This window comes from Oryza glaberrima, chromosome 1, assembly GCF_000147395.1.
Source record: "Oryza glaberrima chromosome 1, OglaRS2, whole genome shotgun sequence".
NCBI lineage: Eukaryota > Viridiplantae > Streptophyta > Magnoliopsida > Poales > Poaceae > Oryza > Oryza glaberrima.
The window spans coordinates 4,746,498-4,767,765 of record NC_068326.1 but is presented as its reverse complement, the minus strand read 5'-3'; the positions used below and the strand labels follow the sequence as shown (position 1 = coordinate 4,767,765).

The following is a 21,268-nucleotide window of genomic DNA, read 5'->3' as shown; positions in this document are numbered from 1 at the left end:
ACAGGTAGGACCAGATATTAATAGTATAGTAAGCAACTATTATATGAATTGGCTATTACATTGGCTATAGATGATTTGAAACTAGTAGTTGGCTATACTATTAAACTTGCTCTTACATGTAATGCTTATAACTCTAGTCGCAATTAAGCTCTCAAATTGTTTGAGCTACGGCTAATAAGATAAATTAAGTAACTTAAAAATAACTTATAAGTAAAAGTTTTATATTGTGTTATTTGTGGTTTTAAAATAATACTGAAGAATAAAGTACGACGGAAAAAACTTCAAAATAAATTCTTATATCAAAATTTTAAATTTTAGTTTCACCACGACTGATATAAGCTAACCAGCAAAGGAGGACATGCAAGTTGATTTTCACCGTGGATGTCATCTCAAAAGCAAATCCTTCTTTTCGTTTCATATTATAAGTTGTTTTGATTTTTTAATAAAACTTCTTTATATTTAACTATGTTTATAAAAAAATAACAATATCTATAACACCAAATTAGTTTCATTAAATACAACATTAAATTTCTCTTTTATAATATGTTTGATTCACGTATATAAACTTGGTCAAACTTTTTTTAAATTTGACTGGGAAAAAATAAACGAAGGGGTAGCTTCGAGCAGTAGCTAATTTACACCCTATACAATTTTGCGGAATCATGTTGCGCTGGCTTGTGCAAAGTCACACACAACTCTAGGCCTAGTAAACAAAAGGGAAACGATATTGTAAAAAAAAATGTTTCATAAAGTCAATGAAACTCATAGATAAATAATCTTTACATCGTGAATACATAACACTCCTTACAAAATAGAAACAAAAAAAAAATACAGTTCTCAATTGCATACGTCAGCACTCAGCTGCATATTAACTTGATTCCACGGAGGGGGCTCAGGGGAGGCAAAATGGCAGCGGCCAATAGTAAGCACAGCACATGGCAAGCACATGCAGGAAAGTACATGTGAATTAGTCAACATTAAAATTAATCCTTGCATTGACTTCCATATAATAAAATTTACAAATTAAATTACAAAACCAAATAATGCCACGATCGAACAGTACACGAGGAGAGACAAGCTAGAGACTGGTTTTTTTTTCAGTACTTAGTAACGTTTATTCCCATACCCCAAGCACGTACAAACACAGTATACCGTATACGTAGGTAGGTATACGTATGACGTACATACATACGGAAGACGGCGACAGAGTTCGTGTATTTTCATCGAACAATATACGTTTTTGCAGCCAAATTAGTTCACGTATAAAGTTGACCAGCAACCGCGCATATACTGGTATACTGTATCGATCGATCGACGGACCGGACGAACACTCAGACCGCGATAGAGTAGTTGTCCCGGTTGAGCTCGTCGGCGGCCTCGACGCCGCCGGCGGCGATGGTGGCGGCGTCGGCGGCGCGGGCGGACATGAGGTGCTCCTGCACGCGCGCCGCCATGCCGTCGAGGCCGGCCTGCAGGCGCGCGACGAGGGCCTCCTTGGGCGTGCCGCGCACGGGGTCGCCCTCGAACTCCCACCGGAGCTCGCACCCCGGCGCGTCCGCGTCGCCGCCGCCGGCGTCGGGGACGACGCGGAACGTGGCGAAGAAGACGCCGAAGCCCATGTTGTTGTCGTTCATCTCGTAGCGGAAGAAGCGGCGCGCGGCGTCGTGCTCGAGCAGCGTCTCGTGCGCCCAGTCCGGCGGCGCCCCGTCGCCGCGCGGTGTGCCCTCGCAGTACCGCACGACGGAGCCAGGCAGGGCGGCGGCCGCGCTCGCCGCGGCCGACGGCGAGGCGGGGCGGCACTTGGCGACGCGCGGGTGCCAGCGGTGGAAGGCGAGGAAGTCCGACAGCAGAGCCCACGCCTCGTCGGCCGTCGCCGTCGGCACCGGCGACACCACGCACCCTTCCCACTCCAGCGCCCTCGTCATCACCTTCTTCCCCTCCTCCTCCTCCGGCGCCGCCGTCGCCGTCGCCGTCGCCGCCATGTGAGCTGCCTCGCTACCGGCGGTGTGGGTGTGTGGGGGGTGTGGTGGCTACGACGAGTACACGATCCCGACGACGCGATGGCAAAGCAAATTTATAGGTGCACGAGCGGTGCCGGCGGGGTGTCCGGACCATGGGGCTCACATCCTCTATCGTAGTAGCACTATCATTATACATACCGTCGTGTGAGACAATAGAAGAGTGAGAATTACATATCGGTGACTATAACGGTAGTAATATCATGGCCTTAATTTAGTGTTAAATCGGACATTTGACTGGATGTCGAAAGGAGTTTTTGGAAATGAATGGAAAAACTAATTTCATAACTCGCATGGAAACCGCGAGACGAATCTCTTGAGCCTAATTAATCCATCACTACCACATGTGGGTTAATGTAGCACTTATGGCTAATCATAGACTAATTAGGCTAAAAAAATTCGTCTCGCGATTTTCATGCAAACTGTGCAATTAGTTTTTTTTATTTATCTATACTTAATGCTTCATGCATGTATACAAAGATTCGATATGACCTTTTTGAAAAAAAAAATTGGGAACTGATAGAGGATCCTCGCCTCCAAACTATGGGTTCGACATTTCCTATTTCAATATGATGAAGATAAATATTAAGTATAAACACGTAAAATAAAAAAAACATTAGCACCTAATTATTTTAAGTTTAAAATTATTTTTATCTAATATTTAAAAATAATTTCTATATTAAAAAATTAAATACAAAATGTACAGTTTAAAAAACAAGGTAAAGAAATCAAAATAAAATATGTATTTTAATCGAACACCGTACTTGATTTTGTATGATGGATTTATGCGTGGACGGTGCAGCGCCGGGATTGGATATTTGGATTGGCGCAGCGCTCAGGTCTTTTGTTGGGTTGCATGAGATGAGCGGGTGGGGCGCCCCACCGTGACAGGGGTATGCATGTACGCTCTGGGTCCAGTTTTTTTGTGCAGGCTGTAACGTAGCAGGTAATTAGAATCTGCCCCACCTTTGTCGGCCGTGAAAAAAAAATATCTGCCCTACAATTTTGGACGGGGATTAAATGATGCTCCCTCCGTTCCACAATATAAGAGATTTTGAGTTTTTGTTTGTAACAAATTTAACCACTCGTCTTATTTAAATTTTTTTTAAATATAAAAAACGAAAAGTTGTACTTAAAGTATTGTAGATAATAAAGTAAGTCACAAATAAAATAAATAATAATTTCAAAAAATTTTGAATAAGACGAGTGGGCAAACGTTGCAAGCAAAAACTTAAAATCCCTTGTATTATGGGACGGAGGGAATAACACTTACTTGCTCTGTTGTGGAATATGTGAAAGGATGTATGTTGTATTGTAGAAAATATGTATATGTTTAAATAATATGAAAATGATGTGGAGATGATAGTTTGACATTTCCTATATATTGACTTCTAAAAATATAACAGAATCATAAATGCTATATCATGTTTGCATGAGATTTGAAATAGTTTAAATAATAATAACTATTAGTGGGTGATGATGTAGCATGCTTGCATGTGATTTTAAATACTCTAGATAATGATAATTTCTAGTGGGTGATGATGTGGCACCCTTGCATGTTGAGATGTAGAAATTAGTAGATATTAGCTATATAGAGAATATAGATGATGATTCTAAATGCTCGGATTTTTTTTAACCATCTAACAAGCAACATACTGCCTAGATTATAAGCAGCGTATTGTCCAGGTTAAAATAAATAAGTATACATGGGCAACTTAAAAAGTCGAAACTACATGACGCTGCAAGGCCTAGAACTATCTCCTTGTCAACACTTATACTAATTTTTTTCTTTAAAAAAATGTACACTCTAATTATACTATACTTACACCTACAGTCTAATTACATTAATTGCAATTGAAAAGCCAGCCCTGAAACTCACACAAAAAGTCCAGAAGGAAGCCTTCTCTACTCCAATCTTCACAGTTTAACTTTAGTGTAACTAATTTGTAGCTGTTGTTTTGGCTAACTTGCCAACACATCATCCTTGCTCAGTTGGTAGAGCCCTGCAGTTGGTAATAATCCGATCAATGGATCTAATCCCGCTGCCCAGGAGTAGTAGATATTTTTTATGGAACGTTCACGCTAGCACAAAATCTTAATACCAATTGGACGGTGGAAAATCGAGTGATTTCTTAAAAAAAAATGTCGATAAATTTTTAGCAGAACTAAAATGATTTGCTGTACGAAAGAGTTGTACAGTGTTCTCATTGTTGGTGACTTGGTGGTTATTCAACATTTCTTTTCTTCATTCTTCGATAGATGTTTTTACAATTGGTTTTAAGCCAAAAACTTTTTAATAAATAATAGTAGCTCATGTTGAAGCAGAAGCTAAATTTTATCTGTTACTAAAAGAAGTCGAGTGTAAAACAAAAACATGTAAGGAGGCTTGAAAAACCGTTTGGTAAAAGAAAAAAGGGTAATTTTATCTGTTCTAATTTTCCCAAGAAAAAAATACTCCGCCCCTTAATAGTAATTTTACCACTTGGTTACCAACGGAAAAATCGGTGAACCACGATGACCGAGTGTTTATTGTCACATTTGTGAAGCCCGATTTGTAGCTGGCTACAGCCTACAGGTCGGTCGCGGTTGGCTGGATGGTACGCAGACGTCGCGAGCGGAAATAAATGGAGTCGTGCTCGCGGCTGGCTGTGGGGGACGAGTCGCGTGATTGGGCCATCCCAGCGATCGATCGAGCGAGCGAGCGATCGGCGGTCGGTCAGGTTGACGTCGCGACCGAACTGAATTGAATTTGGATGGCGATCTCATCCCTGATCCTGTCGTCCCCGGCTGTGTGGGTCACGGCCAAAGCGCATTGAATTCCCCCTTGGTATCGTCAAGCAGTACACTACTAGTACATGTGGCTGCCGAATGAGAGGCAGTCAATCAGCTACGGATGGATGGATGCTTTGGCTCTTCTCTTCTGCTCCATATTTTAAGCAGAGACGGTATTTTCCGTGTATAACGTTTGATTTTCGTTATATTTAAAAAAATATAAAAAATAAGTCACACATAAAATATTATTCATGTTTTATTATCTAATAATAATAAAAATACTAATCATAAAAATATTTCAAATAAAACGGTCGGTCAACGTTGGCCATAGAAATATACAACTACACTTAAAATATGATGGAGGGAGTACAAATTTTATCATGATTTTCGTTAGCACGTCTGAAATAATTTTTTTATATACAAGTTATTTTTAATATAGTATTAGATAAATAGATTTTTTCTAAGTTTAAAATAATTAAACCTCAGTAATCACGCGCTAATAACTTTTTTGTTTTTTCCCCTAACTTTATCTTTATTCTAAAAAACGAACAGCAACTTACTTTATCTTGCACTGCTCTGCTGTGCTCCTTTCCCGCGGCTGAGCTTGGCTAGCTGCGATGCTGCCACACCGTTGGTTGGTCCTGCACCAATAGCCGGTCGAGCTCGAGCATCTTGGTCACTGGCAAAGGACAACAAAGTCATCTCTGCTGCATCGTACTACTACATAGTACATGGACCTATTCAAAGCTAGCTAAAGCTTTGAGCCTTTGACGGGCAAGACGCCAAGCAAGCTGAGCCCCGGCCTGGCCGGCCCCAACATCGGCGGAGAGCCCGGCCGGCCGGCCAACCTGCGCTGCCGCTGCCACCGAGATCGACCTCACCGACCGGCCGGCCACCACCACGATACGGTTGCCTGCCGCGCGTCATGGCGTGTTGGCACTAGCAAGCTTGTCACCTACTCCCTCCCTCCGTCCCAAAAAAACGAATCTAGAGTTGGATGTGACATTTTCTAATAATACGAATCTAGACATATATATTATATATATTCAGATTCATAGTACTAGGATGTGTCATATCGGTATTAGGTTGTTTTTTTAGGGACGGAGGGAGTAGCTACCACCGCCGGCCGGGACAGTAGGGTTGTTCGTCCTCCGGCGTCGCCGTACACACCAAGGGGAGAAAGCCTGTATGCCCGGCTGGTCTTGTCGACCTCCGGGCTGAGTTCGGGAGTCAAGGTTTCGACACGGAAAACCCAACAAAGAATTAGTATATAATTAATTATTAATTAGGTATTAGCTTATTTTTTTTTAGAAATTTGATTAATATTTTTTTAAAAGCAACTTTTTAATAGAAAAATTTAAAAAAACTTACTATTTAGTAGCTTGTGAAACATATACGAAAAAAAGAGAAAGAGATTGGCAAAGTTGGAAGAAGAACAAAGCCTAGTCCTAGGCCCGGACCCCGGGTGATGCAAGGCTTGACGTACGTACAATGCTGTGGTTGGCCAGCGATGTCGTCGACAAGTTGTCTGATTCCATGGATCAATCAATTGATCGACCAATGTATATATCAAAGCTTATGTTTAAGACTTAGAGGGAGAATACATGTTTACAGCCCACAAAATACACTTAGGATATCCTTAACGTGTTCAAGTTCAATAGAGATATAAGATGAAATTCGCACTCTTATATCCTTTGGTCTATAACACATACTACAATGTATAAGCCGAGACTCACTAAGAGAAAAAAAAAAGACCCTACTCAATTAGGATTCAGAGAACAACATGTATATTGCATAGGGATAAAATGTTCTTTTTTTTTTCTGGTCTAGCCTTAAGTATAAGATTTTTTTTTGAGAACTAAGTATAAGATTGGCCATAGCAATATTCTTTTATTTACTTATCTCTCAAGACAAAAACAAAGCAAAAAATACTGCTTTGCTTTTTAAGGTTACTTCTTGTAACATTGTGGTTGCTCTTATAATGAAACTTCACTAATCTATCCCAGGCGTGTTCAAATTAAGGAGGGCGAACACACGGACACACACGTCATTTTTAAAGGGGTAATGTACGCTGCAGGACGCACTCAAAGCATGCACGCCGCGTATCAATCTTACGATAATTTGTTGTTTTCCGCTATACTGAGATGCTCAACTGATCGTGCATATACAAGGACACAAAGAGACCACCAGCTAGTTTGGCCTGGTTTAGTTCCCAACTTTTTCTTTAAACTTTTAACTTTTTCATCACATCAAAAATTTTTCTACACACATAAATTTCTAACTTTTTCATCACATTGTTCTAATTTTAATCAAACTTCTAATTTTAACGTGAACTAAACCCACCTTTAGTTAAAAGTATGCGCTGTTGCACTGGCAAGCAGAGCTAGCTAGCACGGTCCTGCAGAACTGAACCTACAGATCGAGGCCGATGCATTATCGTCCGAGGAAATTATGATCGAGGTTGCATATGCATGTTGCCGTGTCGGGTGCCGGCCGGCTTTGCGTCGCCCTGTGGCATGTGCATGTTTGCTAGCTAGCTACTGCATGATTTCTAATTCCACATTGCTACTTCCTCTATTCTAAAGGTGTGTTTAGTTTCACGTCAAAATTAAATGTTTGAAGAAAAAAGTTAGAAGTTTATGTGTGAAGAAAAATTTTGATGTGATGAAAAAGTTAAAAATTTAAAGAAAAAGTTGGTAACTAAACCAGCACTAATTAAGTTTATTTTTCATCGATTCCACACGTATCAATACATGTAAAAAACTAAAACACTCTTATTTTATTAAATTCCAGTGTAGCTATATATATATATATATATATATATATATATATATATATATATATATATATATATATATATATATATATATATATATATATATATATGTATACATATATATATATATACGTATATATATATATATACATATATATATATGGGAGCGTATCCTATGCACACAGGCCCTCACGTGTACACACCGTATACACCAACTAAAAATTATCACAAAAAATTCTAGGAAAATTCATACATATACTTTCAATAGTATTACATTTACGTGTAAAGTCGCATCTTCAAATTCATTCTACATAAAGAATAACAAAAAAGATAAAATTCTGACAAAATTGCAACCTTAAAACTGTCAGATTTTTTGTTTTTTTTGTTACGGCTAAAATATAATGAATTTGACGTTAAGATTTTAACCCTAGGTGTAATACAATTTAAAGTATATGTATGATTTTTTCTAGATTTTTTGGTGACATTTTTTAGTTGGTGTGCACGTGTGTACACGTGAGGGACTGTGTGCATAGGATATGTTGCCATATATATGGGAGCGTATCCTATGCACACAGGCCCTCACGTGTACACACCGTGTACACCAACTAAAAATTATCACAAAAAATTCTAGGAAAATTCATACATATACTTTCAATAGTATTACATCTACGTGCAAAGTCACATCTTCAAATTCATTCTACATAGAGAATAACAAAAAAGATAAAATTCTGACAAAATTGCAACCTTAAAACTGTCAGATTTTTTGTTTTTTTTGTTACGGCTAAAATATAATGAATTTGACGTTAAGATTTTAACCCTAGGTGTAATACAATTTAAAGTATGTGTATGATTTTTTCTAGATTTTTTGGTGACATTTTTTAGTTGGTGTGCACGTGTGTACACGTGAGGGACTGTGTGCATAGGATATGTTGCCTATATGTATACATACATATATATATACATACATATACACACACACACACACACACACATATATATATATATATATATGGCAACATATCCTATGCACACAGGCCCTCACGTGTACACACGTGCACACCAACTAAAAAATGTCACCAAAAAATCTAGAAAAAATCATACACATACTTTCAATTGTATTACACCTAGGGTTAAAATCTTAACGTCAAATTCATTATATTTTAGCCGTAACAAAAAAAACAAAAAATCTGACAGTTTTAAGGTTGCAATTTTGTCAGAATTTTATCTTTTTTGTTATTCTCTATGTAGAATGAATTTGAAGATGCGACTTTGCACGTAGATGTAATACTATTGAAAGTATATGTATGAATTTTCCTAGAATTTTTTGTGATAATTTTTAGTTGGTGTACACGGTGTGTACATGTGAGGGCCTGTGTGCATAGGATACGCTCCCTATATATATATATATATATATATATATATATATATATATATATATATATATATATATGCCGCGTGTGAAATACTGAAATTAAGCGTGCATGCTGCGTAAGCACTGACGATCAAACTACGACTCTGCAGTTTAATCACATTGTCCCTGTTGCTCCCATCTTCAACGTGCTCCAAAGTCGCCAACAGTATTTATACGCGACTAAGGCTTCCCTTCAAACTTTCAAAAATTCCATCACATCGAATATCTGTACACATATATAGAATATTAAATGTCGATAAAAATAAAAACCAATTGCACAGTTTGCATGTAAATTATGAGACGAATCTTTTGAGTCTAATTGCGCCATGATTTAAGAATGTGATGCTACAGTAAATATTTGCTAATGATGGATTAATTAGGCTTAATAAATTCATCTTGCAGTTTATAGACGGAATCTGTAATTTGTTTTGTTATTAGTGTACGTTTAATATTTCAAATGTGCGCCTGTATATTTTAAAAAAAATTGGCACACGAACTAAACACGGCCTAAGTATATACCGATCGAAATGCGACTAAGGTTAAGTTTGGGGAGAAGGGGAGAGAGAAGATTGAGAAGATATGCAAAACGAAGTGAGCCATTACCATATGATTAATTGAGTATTAACTATTTTAATTTTTGAAAAATGGATTAATATGATTTTTTAAAGCAACTTCTCTATATTTTTTTTAAAAAAATTACACTATTTAGTAATTTAGGAAGCGTGCACACGGAAAACGATGTGCTTTCTCTCCGATCACCCAACAAACGCAGCTTAAGTACATTACGTACCGATCGAATTGAAATGCATCGTACTTGCACAAATAAATTACCAATAGATGTTTGTCGCTGCAGTTGTACCGTGTACGTACAGACGGCTAGCTAGACGGAAGACATCCGGACATTCAGTTGTGCTTCCCTTTCAGCACTACTGTCGGCAATTGTACTGGTATATTATCTTTCCATCCACAGATATACTCGATCAGTCTTAGGGAGTGTTTGGTCTCCAAAAAATAAGTTCATAGGTCCCTCTTTCCTAAACACCCCTAGAATACGCTTATTTTTAGCTTCTTCCATTTATCTAAAAGTAATTTATTTTTAAGTAACTGTTACATCAAAATTTATGTAGTGAATAAATATGTTAGGAGTTGATAATAAGAGGAATAATTGTGTTGAGATTTGATAAAGTGAGAATATATTCTAGTTTTTTTTATTGGTATGTGTAAGATAGGTGGAAAATGAACTTATTTTGAAATGAACAGAGTAAGTGTACATATATATTGATTATAGTTCTTAAAATTTATTTATAAATATAAGCATTTCTAAAATATAATGCATTCCCCAATCCAATCAAAACACTGCATCGCCAGGCTTGATTTAATTCCTCTAATCAAATAAAGTTTTAGAAATATCAAAGTAACTAGGGGATTGCCCCGTGCAGTTTTGCACGGAGCTATATAATTTACATAGAGTTAGATTTAATATACAACTGAAATTTTATTTCTATAGAAACCATTATATGCAGAAATATAGTTCAATTCATATACAACTCCGAGATTCTATTTTCATATATATAAGATTTGGATTTTATATACAACTTTTAGATTTTATTTCAATAGGTTTGAATCTCTATAGATATAATTGTATTTTGTATATAACTATATTAATCCATCTATATCGTTATTATCGGAACCCACCGCAATCTACAAGATCCTTTTCTTTTAACGTGGGAATTTCTAGTCTCCACAATGAATGTGATGATTCTTTTCAAGGTTCTCTTAATAATATAATAGATTACAAGTGAATTTAATTTCTAATAAAACATAAAAAAATGCTTATATTTGTTGATAGGGGAGTAAAAGTTGATGTAGTGATTCCCATAAGTCAATCTCAACATATTTTGTTGACTTAGATGCACAGGATCGCTTGCTAGCTTCTTTTTCTCTTGAGCTGATGTACTACATATAAGTACATATATATATATGACTTGGGACGAGTTTAAAGAACACAGTTGTCACGCACGTTGCGATATCCCTATCTCCCTCTATATAGATATATTATATATCGAAAACAAGAGGCAGTTGTGGTGGTACTTCTGGTTGGTTTCGATAAGTCTTATCGAATTAATCGTTAATGATCAACTTGCCTGTTTATCTTCAATTAGGGAAAAGAGTCATAGAATTGTTCTAAATCTATACAGCAAGGACGATAGGATCTTGATGCAAATGACGCATCAACGGCAAGGTCGGCAATACGTATGATAATGTCCTTGCTCATTAATGCCCTTTTGGTTTTTTTTATCTGATGGAGGAAGTATATACATGTTGATTAACAAATTAATTTTTTTTGAGGGAAAATTAATTAGTTCTCAAGTGAAATTGATCAAATAGAACGAAAGAGAATATAGAGGACTAGAGGTCGAATTGCCGGGTTGATCATCATATCAATCAAAGCAATCGAAGACACAATATATGTGAGTTGATTGAAAGATGCATGGTACGCTTGGTCGAAAGCATTTCGCCTTCGCCGACGTCCAAATCAAACGAGCAAACTGTTGAATCTTGTGCGATCAGGAGCGTTACATATTTGGTGAGGTGAGGTCTCCCTGTTGCCTTGACGTTGATCATCTCTGCCATTTCATCCTCTCTCTCTCTCACACATTTTACCAATTTTTTTCTCCCTCTGATCGTTGAATCTTAGTTGCTACATGCTCCTTTTAGTCGATCTCTTCGTGCTTAAATTGTACCAATTCGAAGCAACTATTTTTAATGAACCGGTATTTAATTAGAGGGTGTCAATTTCATTGGAAATAGTAGGAGTACAAGTTGTTGTACAAATAATAAGAAAAAAAAATATAGGGTATGCGCCTTTTGCTCCTAAGACCCGAGTTTTGGTCTCCTTGATTTTCACCTCTAGGGATCTTCAGGAGTTTTGTGTTAGAATAATACTCCCTCCATCTATTTTTGATAGTCATATTTTATCTTGGCACACAGACCAAGGATAAGTAATTCTACTTATCATTCATTTAAATATGCTACTAGTCATTCCTCGTAAACAAGCGATTCATTAATATTTACATTTCTCAATGCCCATGTAGCCAATCACGTGTGGAAGAATGAAGAGTCATGCATTAAATCCAAGAAAGTCATTAAGATGATAAGTTGTTGGATTGAAATATACCTATCAAAAATAAAATTTTCAGATTTGAAAATATGACTATTAAAAATAGATGGAGGGAGTATATGGTTTCTCTCCTTTTAAATTTATCATGTCGTTAATAGGAAGATGGTGCGAACTTTTTTTTTCTTTTGTCCCTTAAAGGTGGCCAAAGTCGTGCACCATGACCATCGTAGTTGTACACCGTACCGTTGTTTTGATTTGCTCAAGTGAGGTCCATGTTGAGATCATGTCCCATATTTTTCTCGTGTATCTGCATTTTAATAGGAGGTGATAGGACGTCTTTGGATATGACGGCAAAGCAAGCATTAGGTATTATTTGGCCAGCCACAGATTGCTAGTTTGTTATTAGACATTCACACCCTATTTGGCGAAAATCTTGCATTTCTTCGGCGTCCACTGTTCTAGATCGAATGCAATTGCATTTGTCATCTTCTATTTTAAACTCAGGAAGTACACATATAAAGGAGATTTGAGAACGAATTGGAGAACGGAAGTGTGTACCGTTCAAGTGGGCCTTAAAGGGAGAGGCCCAGTTTTCCAGGAATGGGCTTTGATGGTTAAGGCCCAAAGAACCTCACAAGAATGGAGTCCAACTTGAGCAGGGGAAAAGGTACGGAGAAAGTCCACCTTGACTCCCTTAAATATCGGCGAAAATCTAATTTGTACCCCTTAACAAAAAAAAATCGGATAGAATGACTCCCTGAACTATTGAAACCAGTGCAATTTGACTCCAGCGGTTTTGGAGGGTGGTTTTGCTGACGTGGCGGTGTTGACCTGGTCTTAGTCCCACGTGGCGCTTATGTGGCATAGGAATTAAAAAAATCAGTGGGACCCATATGTTATTAACACACAAAAATATTATTTTGGGACCCACATGTCATCCCCCTCTCTCCAACTACTCTTCCCTTCTCCCATTCTCCTCATCCGGCGGCAACTTCCCCACTCTCTCTCCCGGCGGCGGTGCGGAGGTAGGGCACGGAGATCCGGAGGTGGCGTGAAGGCCTGTCTCCTCTCCCCCCTCTCTCCCGGCGGCCATGGACAACAAGGAGGACGGCGTGTGGTGGGGCAGAGATGTTGGCGCCGGCGGCGGGGTGGTCGACGAGGAGGACGGCAACGGAGGAGGTGGCCCGAGAGCCAACGCCCTCGCCGTCGGGCCCTTGCTGCCGCGCCCTTGCTGAGAGATGTTGGCGCCGGCGGTTGAGGTTGAGAGGCGTACGCAAAGCGCAGCGGCGAACCGCCTCCACCCGACGCCGCCCGAGCCGTCGCGCAGGGCCAACCACCGCCTAGCCTCAGCGTCACCTTCCTCCCCCCGTCGGCGCCTCCCTTTCCACCACCCCCATCCCCCGGCCCTCCCCGCAGAAGAAGAGAAAGGGAGGAGAAAGAGAGATAGAAAAGGGGGAGAGAGGACGGCCCTCCGCCCCTCATCCGCCTAGTTCGCCGGCGACAGCGCAGCGCGGCGCTGAGGCTAGGCGGCAGTTGATGCAACGCGAAGGCGCCTTGGAGGCGGCCCAGGCGGTGTCGGGTGGCCCGGCCGGATGGTGCACGACGGAGGGGGGAAGAGGCGACACGGGGAGGTGGCCGCTGCGGGTCGTGCTCGTGCGGCCGGCTCGGTCGTGCGCGGAGGCGGCGCCCGCGCAGCCGACTTGGTTGTGCGTGGCGGCGGCGGTTCGGCGACGAGCTCGAGCTGGGCTCGGGTGTGGTGATGACGACGGCTTGGGCGGATGAAGACGGCGGCTTCGGTGGTAGATGACGCCGGGGCATCGACGGTGGCGAGGTGGAGTCGGGGCTCCATGTCGCCGGCGTGAGGAGAGAAAGAGAGAGAAGGGAGAGGGATGAGGAAGGAGGGAAGAGAGAGGGTGACACGTGGGCCCCACATTTTTTTTGTGTCAATGACAAATGGGTCCCACACGTATTTTTTAAATTCGAGTGCCACCTAACCGCCACGTCAACGCCACGTGGAAGAAGACCAGGTCAATATCGTCACGTATGTGGCACGTCAGCGAAACCGCCCTCCAAATCCGCCGAGGAAGTCAAATTGCACCGGTTTTAATAGTTCGGGGAGTTGTCCTATCCGGTTTTGCGGTTCAGGGTCATAGATTAGATTCGGCCGACATTTAAGGGAGTCAAGGTGGACTTTTTCCAAAAGGTACATTGCGTGATCATTGGGCTTATACGAAGTGTCCGTTTTGCAGTGCTGGTCAAGCAGAAACACCTTTGAGAATTCTTACCCATCTCCCGTTTTCTTATGATTGCATACTTGCAGTTGCAGGGTGATTAATGGGAATATGGAATTAATACTATGATTTATAGGAAAATCACATTCTAGCACGAGAATATTCCTCTACACCGAATATCCCACACCTCTGCACTGCACTGTGTACTACTACCAAGGAAGGAGAAGGACACGAGCCGCCATGGATGGCACTCTCTTTCTCCACAAACACAAAGAAAAGACGGAGAGATCGACGAGGAAGAAGAAAGGAGGAGACTGCATGCCTAACCAGACCAGACCATAGCCTTTTCCACTTTCTTTTCTGAATCTTCTCTCTCTTCTTCTCCTCTCTCTCTGCGTTTCCATGGAGATGGAGGTGAACACGTACGTGATGAGTACGCGCGTACGATCATCGCGTACACATGTGAGAGCTCTGAGCTCTGGGGAGGGGCGGCTGCGAGATCTGAAACCACCGGCATTATTGGATTAAAGCAAAGCAAAGCAAAGCTCGCTGCAAGCTGTTCGCCAACTCGCCATGGGCGTCGCCTAGCTTAGCTCGAGCTTTTTTCTTTTTCTTTTTCCTCCTTTTTTTTGATCTTTTTCAGGCGTCTCTCCTCCTACCTTTGCTCCTCCTTTCCGTTTTCCAGCCGCCGCGCAGCCAGCCAACGACGAACGTACCACGGAAAGATCCATCTATGATCTATCCATCCAGCAATGCCCACGTTTAGCCCGCGACCAAACATTAGTTTCTTGTTTTGTTTTTTTAAATTTAATTTGCCTGAAGAAATCAAGCTGTAACTTTGTGTTTTTGAGGGGAAAAAACTTTTTTTTCAATTTTCCTGGCATTAATGTTGTTCACCACTTGTGAATTGTGATACTGTTGTTGAGATGATTTGTTTAGTCATTGGAGCTATCTGAAAAAAGACAGGATTTCTGCATATGCAGGTTGACAGGAAGGTTCGATCAGACCAAGAACAGGAGAGGGTTTCATGGAAATTAGTTTACTATCGAAGGAGACAGAAAGCAAACTGCACTAGATATACTATTCAGATATACTCTTATTATAGTATAATGTAGAAACAGCAAGGCTAACTGGTTACTGTACTTGGATAGGCTTGATTGCACAACTCACTGTATCTCTTTTCTCCCAACTCTAACGTTTCTTTTTCCCCACAAAAAAAGGTGATTATATATATGCTGATATGCAGAAGTCGAGATTGCTCTGGTTAGCACATAGTTTCAGCAACACATTGGACTGATGCAATAGGTCAATCTCGCTTGGCCTAACCCAACACATGTCCTGTATTCTTAGCAGTGAAGCTTCCTGTTTCTTTATGCTTATGTATCATGTATGTATGTATGTATGTTAATTCTTTGCTGTTTCTTGTAACAGAGGATGACAAAATCTTAGTCCACTGTTTTGCAGTTTTCCATGGAATCAAATGGTAAGTGTGCAATGTGTGAGACAGCCATGCTTGGCTCAATCTCTTCTTGCTTTGCTCTGTTTATCTGCATAACTTTTAGAAAGGTGTCTGCAAGGAGAAAATGGTTTACACTGTTGACATCTCAAGCTTTCCAATTATTGTAAGAAGAAGGTGATGACACTTTGTTACCAAACTATGCAAGTACGACCAAACAGCCTATACAACAAAAGGAGATTTTGAATCACATCGCTTGCCTTTTACTAGCTTATAAGATGCCCTTCAAATTTAAATTTTAAAATTTAATGTTGTAGTCGATTTTGGTTTTCTCATCGTAATTCATTTTTTTAGCATTGGTTTTTAAACCAGGAATAACACATACATAAAAGTTTTACTTATATTGTTTTTTTTCTTATATGCCATTTTGCTTATTGGATGGCTAAGATTATTTTTTCACTCTACTTTTTTTCTAAAAAATAGTGGAAAATCAACTATTACAAATATTGCATATAGCATGGAATGACCTGAAATAATCTTAGCCAACTGATGGAATCAAGAATGATGGCCATCATTAATTTCTGACTTGTTTTACAAAAGAAGAATGAACGCCATTTTCCTTCTCAACTTCACACTAATTACACTTTCAAGACTCCTATCCTTTTCTGTCCTAGCACATTTCAGCTAATTATAAGCTTTCCAAATAATGCAATCCCCCTTTTTTCTTTAAATCTTCCACAAATTGGAAGTTGATGTGTGGAATCTAGCTAGCTAGGTACTACTACTACCAAGTAGTACCACACTCTACAGCGCACTTAGCCTGACGGATCAAAATCAAAAGCACATCAAGGAAGAAGAAAAAAAAAAAAGCAAAGGGAGCCTGGTTTGGCAAAAGGGTGCAAAGTGCCTAAAACTAGTGTTGCTTTTGATTGTGTTTTGTTGATGGAATTGCCTCTTTTTTCTTCTCTTCATCCACCAGAGGGGACACATATTGGGGAGCACCAGCCAACTTGAGCACCAGGCCTGCTGCCCTACAATTATTTTGGCATTTGGCAGCTAAAACAGTCTCCAAATCTTTTCTGTGGCAACAAAACTGTCATTAAATGCACAAATTAATTAATTATATAGACCATGTACTGCATATGGATATTCAGTTGAAGTGGATCCCATCAAATAAATAAATATTGTCAAAGGTAGTGTTTTCCTCTGAGTGGAACTCAAAGTTCCACAAAGATTGCATAGTTGCACCCATTGTTCAGAATTCAGTTTCTTTCACTCAGCACTTGAGCATAATGCTGTGAGCTGTGAACCTGTAATATTCTGGCATATGTTTCTGTCATTTGCTGTAAACTAACCAAGAACCGACCATGATTAGCAAAGTTACTAAAAGGCACTCACAAACCATGCATTCCTTAGCATCCACTCCATACAGTGGGCTCCCTTAGCCAGGAAAGTAAGTTCAGATATGAATCCAATAAACTCCAAGGAAATTAAAGAAAGCAGAGTAGTACTAATCCTTCGTCTTTGAGCTCCGGGCTCATGAGTGCTAGCTTTAGCCAAAGCTAGCTAAGCTATGCCGCCATACAAGTAACCGAGGAAGAAGAAAGAAAAGCAGATAAATTCCTCACTTGAACACCAAGGAATTTATATTATTTGAACTTTTCCAAAAACCGGGAGTGTCTCTCCTTTTCATTTGACTGGGAAATGAGAACAAGCTAGCTGTATGCTACATCTTTTGAGAGGTTGTTTTGTTTATTTTTTTTAAGTAGGTCTGCTCTAATGTTGAACAATCTCTGTTTATGATTAATCTCTGCAACCAACTTGTTACTTTTAATCAAAGTATCAAACTGAACATGTATATTAGATCAGTGTTGTCGTTTTCTAGAAAAAAAAAAGCACTATACACTACAAAAATTTCTTTTACGAAATTTCACCATTTGCATTATATTCGACAAAATAGGTACATGAGGGACATTCATTTAGAGCATCACCAATGGTGCCCCTACTCCATTCTCCATCCTGGAATTTTAGGACTTTCATCTAAAAACTACTTCAACAGATATCCTACTCTTTTTCCAAATTTTTGAAGTTATCATCCCTGTAATATTCGCTCTCGTCATTTGAGAGGGAGTGACGCTGCTTCTCTTGTTCCCAATCTCGCATTCCCGTGACCCTTCTCTCCTTCCCTCATGAGGGGCGATCTTCTTCCATGTGTGGTTAGAGGAAAACGGGAGATTTTTGTTGGTAGTTCAATAGAATGACCCACTTTTTAGTTTTGGAAAATTAATTTTGGATTTTCTCTAGTTTTTTTACTTCCTACTATATCTAGATTAGAAAACCCAAAAACATAATTTTGGGATGGATTATTGCCAAATCTGTTGGTGATGCTCTTAGGATCTTTGAAGAATTAGAATCAATTTCGCTAAAACAATATAAAGAAAAATATGTGCCAGCATGTTTAAATAAAAAATGTTTTTTTTTCATACCACCCTGCTTGCGACCAGCAAACCTTTCTTTATTTGTTTGTCATTAATTCCATTTTCTCCAACCTGTCCATAAATGAACACACACCAATAATTCAGACCTAATTGCTTCCGTTTCCTTGACACATTTCCCTTTCGTTCTCTGGCTCTTCCTTTCAATTTGCTTTGCTAAAAAACTGTTCAGCAAGCATCCAATCGTCCGTATATTTATACCTTTGTACGTACGAATCCACTATCTTGATCTTATCAACTTGTACAGTTGTAACTGTGCAAAAGAACACAGATACTCCATTTTGATTGATTAATTAACTCACATGTGTACATAGTATATTTATACTTTACGCATCCGTATGATGCATATTGTTTCCTGAATCCTGACCAAGACATGGTCTTGTCGATTATAAATTTGATTTGATTTCGATCTGCCATGCGTGCCATGTGTGGGAACTAAAATTAATTTGCCGTATCATCCCGGTGGTAATTTCGCACCGGCGTTTTAGCGGTAATAAAGTGGCTTTAGGAGATGTTGTTTTCGAGCTGGCTAATGCAAAGCAAAGTAGGCACGTTACGATATACTCTGCAACGAACTTTAGCCACTTTTTACTCGCTTGTTGATCAGTTTGGTTTTCTAATTGCGTTTGATCAGTTGCTGACATTCTCTTATCACCACTTGCAGGGGGCGTGCTTTGATTTGGTATATATAATAATATAATTGAGTATTAGTGCCACAAACTTTATATTCTTTTCTTCGCAGCAGATGTTTATTTTTTCTTCTCCTAGCAGCTTTCAGCTTTCTTCATTGCATGCATTGACCTGATGTTGTGTACTTGTGTGTGTTTTAGTTGTGGTTCGCCTTGTTAACAGTTGCAGCTGCTAGCCGCCGCAATTAGGACTGCTAAAATATCTATCTTCTTTTCAACTTAAAAAAAGGATATTTGGAAAGAGGGGCGTCCCTCCAAATATTTTTTTTTAAAAAAATTATGAGCATGTTAGAGATTACATACAGAATCTTGGATTGAAACCACACACTTCTTACCACTGCACTGTCAAGTACATCTCCATCTTCCTTTTAACTCAGGTGTTAGGTTTCAACTTTTTAGTAAATGGAAGCTGTTAGGTATTCATATACAGTGAAGGAATGTTCACCGGGCTATAGCATCACGGGATGAAGCAGTACATTTATTTGATGGATTCACCTGGTGAAAAGAGGCATGCACTTTGTTTAGTCTTACTACTATACGCATATAGAGGCCTAGCTAGCTAGCAGGCCACTTTGAGTAGTACGTGTAACAATTGTTGGTGTACCAATGATCTTCGGAACATATGAATTTTGGAGAAAATTTACATGTTTTTTGTATGTACTGTGCCACTTCATTTCCTGCAGGATCAAATATGAAAAGCCGCATACAAAAGGAGACTCGACTTCTGAATAGGTTCACAATCCCATTACCGGACCGATAACCGCACAAGCGGTATCTCCGGTTTTGACGAAGGGGTTGTTTAGATTGTAACCAAAATAAATCTTACCAAAATTTTGACAATACCAAAATTTTATCAATTTGGCAATACTGCCAAGTTTTGCCAGGATTTCTTATGTATTTAACAAATTTTGGTGAAAAAAATAGATGCACATCTTTAGTAACATTATCAAAAATTGCTATGGTTTGAAATATCATCAATCTGAACAACCCTGAAAACAATTAGTAAACCCGTAAAAACCAATGAAATTCAGATAAACTTTGAATAAACTGTAAAACTTAGTTTTTCTTTTAAAACATGATCAGAAAACTGAGTAGTTTCTCTTATCGAACCGTTCCGGGAATTCCAGTTTTCATGAAATTCAGGCTGATTTTTGTTGGGATTGTGAACCCTGATTATGAACTCAAACAAAAGAAAAAACAGGGGACTTAAGAAACCTCAAATTCCAGGGGCGCCTCGCTTGCTTAATTAGCGAGAGAAGCGACGGGACCAAAGTTAGCTTGGCACCACAGTACACCACACCAAATATGCATGGCAAAATCGTATGTATCCAGTAGTGCAAGGTGGACGTTGCAAGCACCCGTTTGTATATGTCGCGATATTTCAAGATTTGCAACTTGCTAATGGCACTGTGTGTTCTGCTTGGAAGCTTCCTGGAAGGCGACCGGACCATTAGTTATTTGTAGAGCTAGTGTTATAGCAACATAATCCTCTCTTCTGACTTTCACTTTTATTTTTATCGTGTAAATAATTGGCATCAGGAGTAAAGCTTTCCCTTCAGCTCGTATATTATTGTTACTATAGCTTCACTTTCATAATTGGTGGAGGTATGCACTATAGTTAAATTAACTAGCACCCCCATGCAATGGAATAAGTAATTGATGTGAATTCGTCTAAGAAACATACACAAAGAGAAGAAAAGCGGCTGTGGTTTACAACTTGGAAGATGATCTGACCGATAAAAAAAATAAAAATCGGGCGCCCTCCATCATTCCTCCCTATCGATGGTAAATGTGTGTGCCTAACTATTGCCACCATCGGGAATCCGCACCCAAACTCACCCCCATCCTAGCAACTGTTGAGACAAGCGCCCTTGCTCGCCTCCACACTCCCGTTCTTCCTTATTACTCATCATTAGGGTTTAAATTTTCGGTTTGACCGATTCTATTGGAGATCACCGATATACTGAAATTTTCGAACTTTTGAATAAATATTACTCAAATTTGAACAAAATCTTACCAAATTCAAAAAAATAATTGCAGACAAAATAATATCGCATGGGGGGTTTGGAAATTTCATTCCGGAATTTCTAACCCTGCTCATCATTCCCCCAAGCAATTGTTGAATCCAGTCACACCAAGCTTGAGGGCTTTGGATCCTTAAGTACCAACCGCGAAGGAACGAGGGGAAGTCCGAATCAGCGCAGGGCGATGTGCATGGCTAGGAGCCGGTTGGCATTGGGGTTAACCTGGTCTGAATCGGTGATGTGGGAGGGGATACTAGAAAGGAGGATGAAGCTAG

At 39.5% G+C, this 21,268-nt stretch overlaps 1 protein-coding gene across 1 annotated transcript; it reads right to left on the bottom strand.

Annotated features, from left to right (window-relative positions):
- Window positions 1-967: 967 nt before the first annotated feature.
- LOC127769696 (lachrymatory-factor synthase-like) lies at window positions 968-2,084 on the bottom strand. Its single transcript, XM_052295316.1, has one exon. It carries the CDS (start codon window positions 1,980-1,982, stop codon window positions 1,332-1,334), a length of 651 nt encoding a protein of 216 aa, XP_052151276.1. The 5' UTR covers window positions 1,983-2,084; the 3' UTR covers window positions 968-1,331.
- Window positions 2,085-21,268: the final 19,184 nt, after the last annotated feature.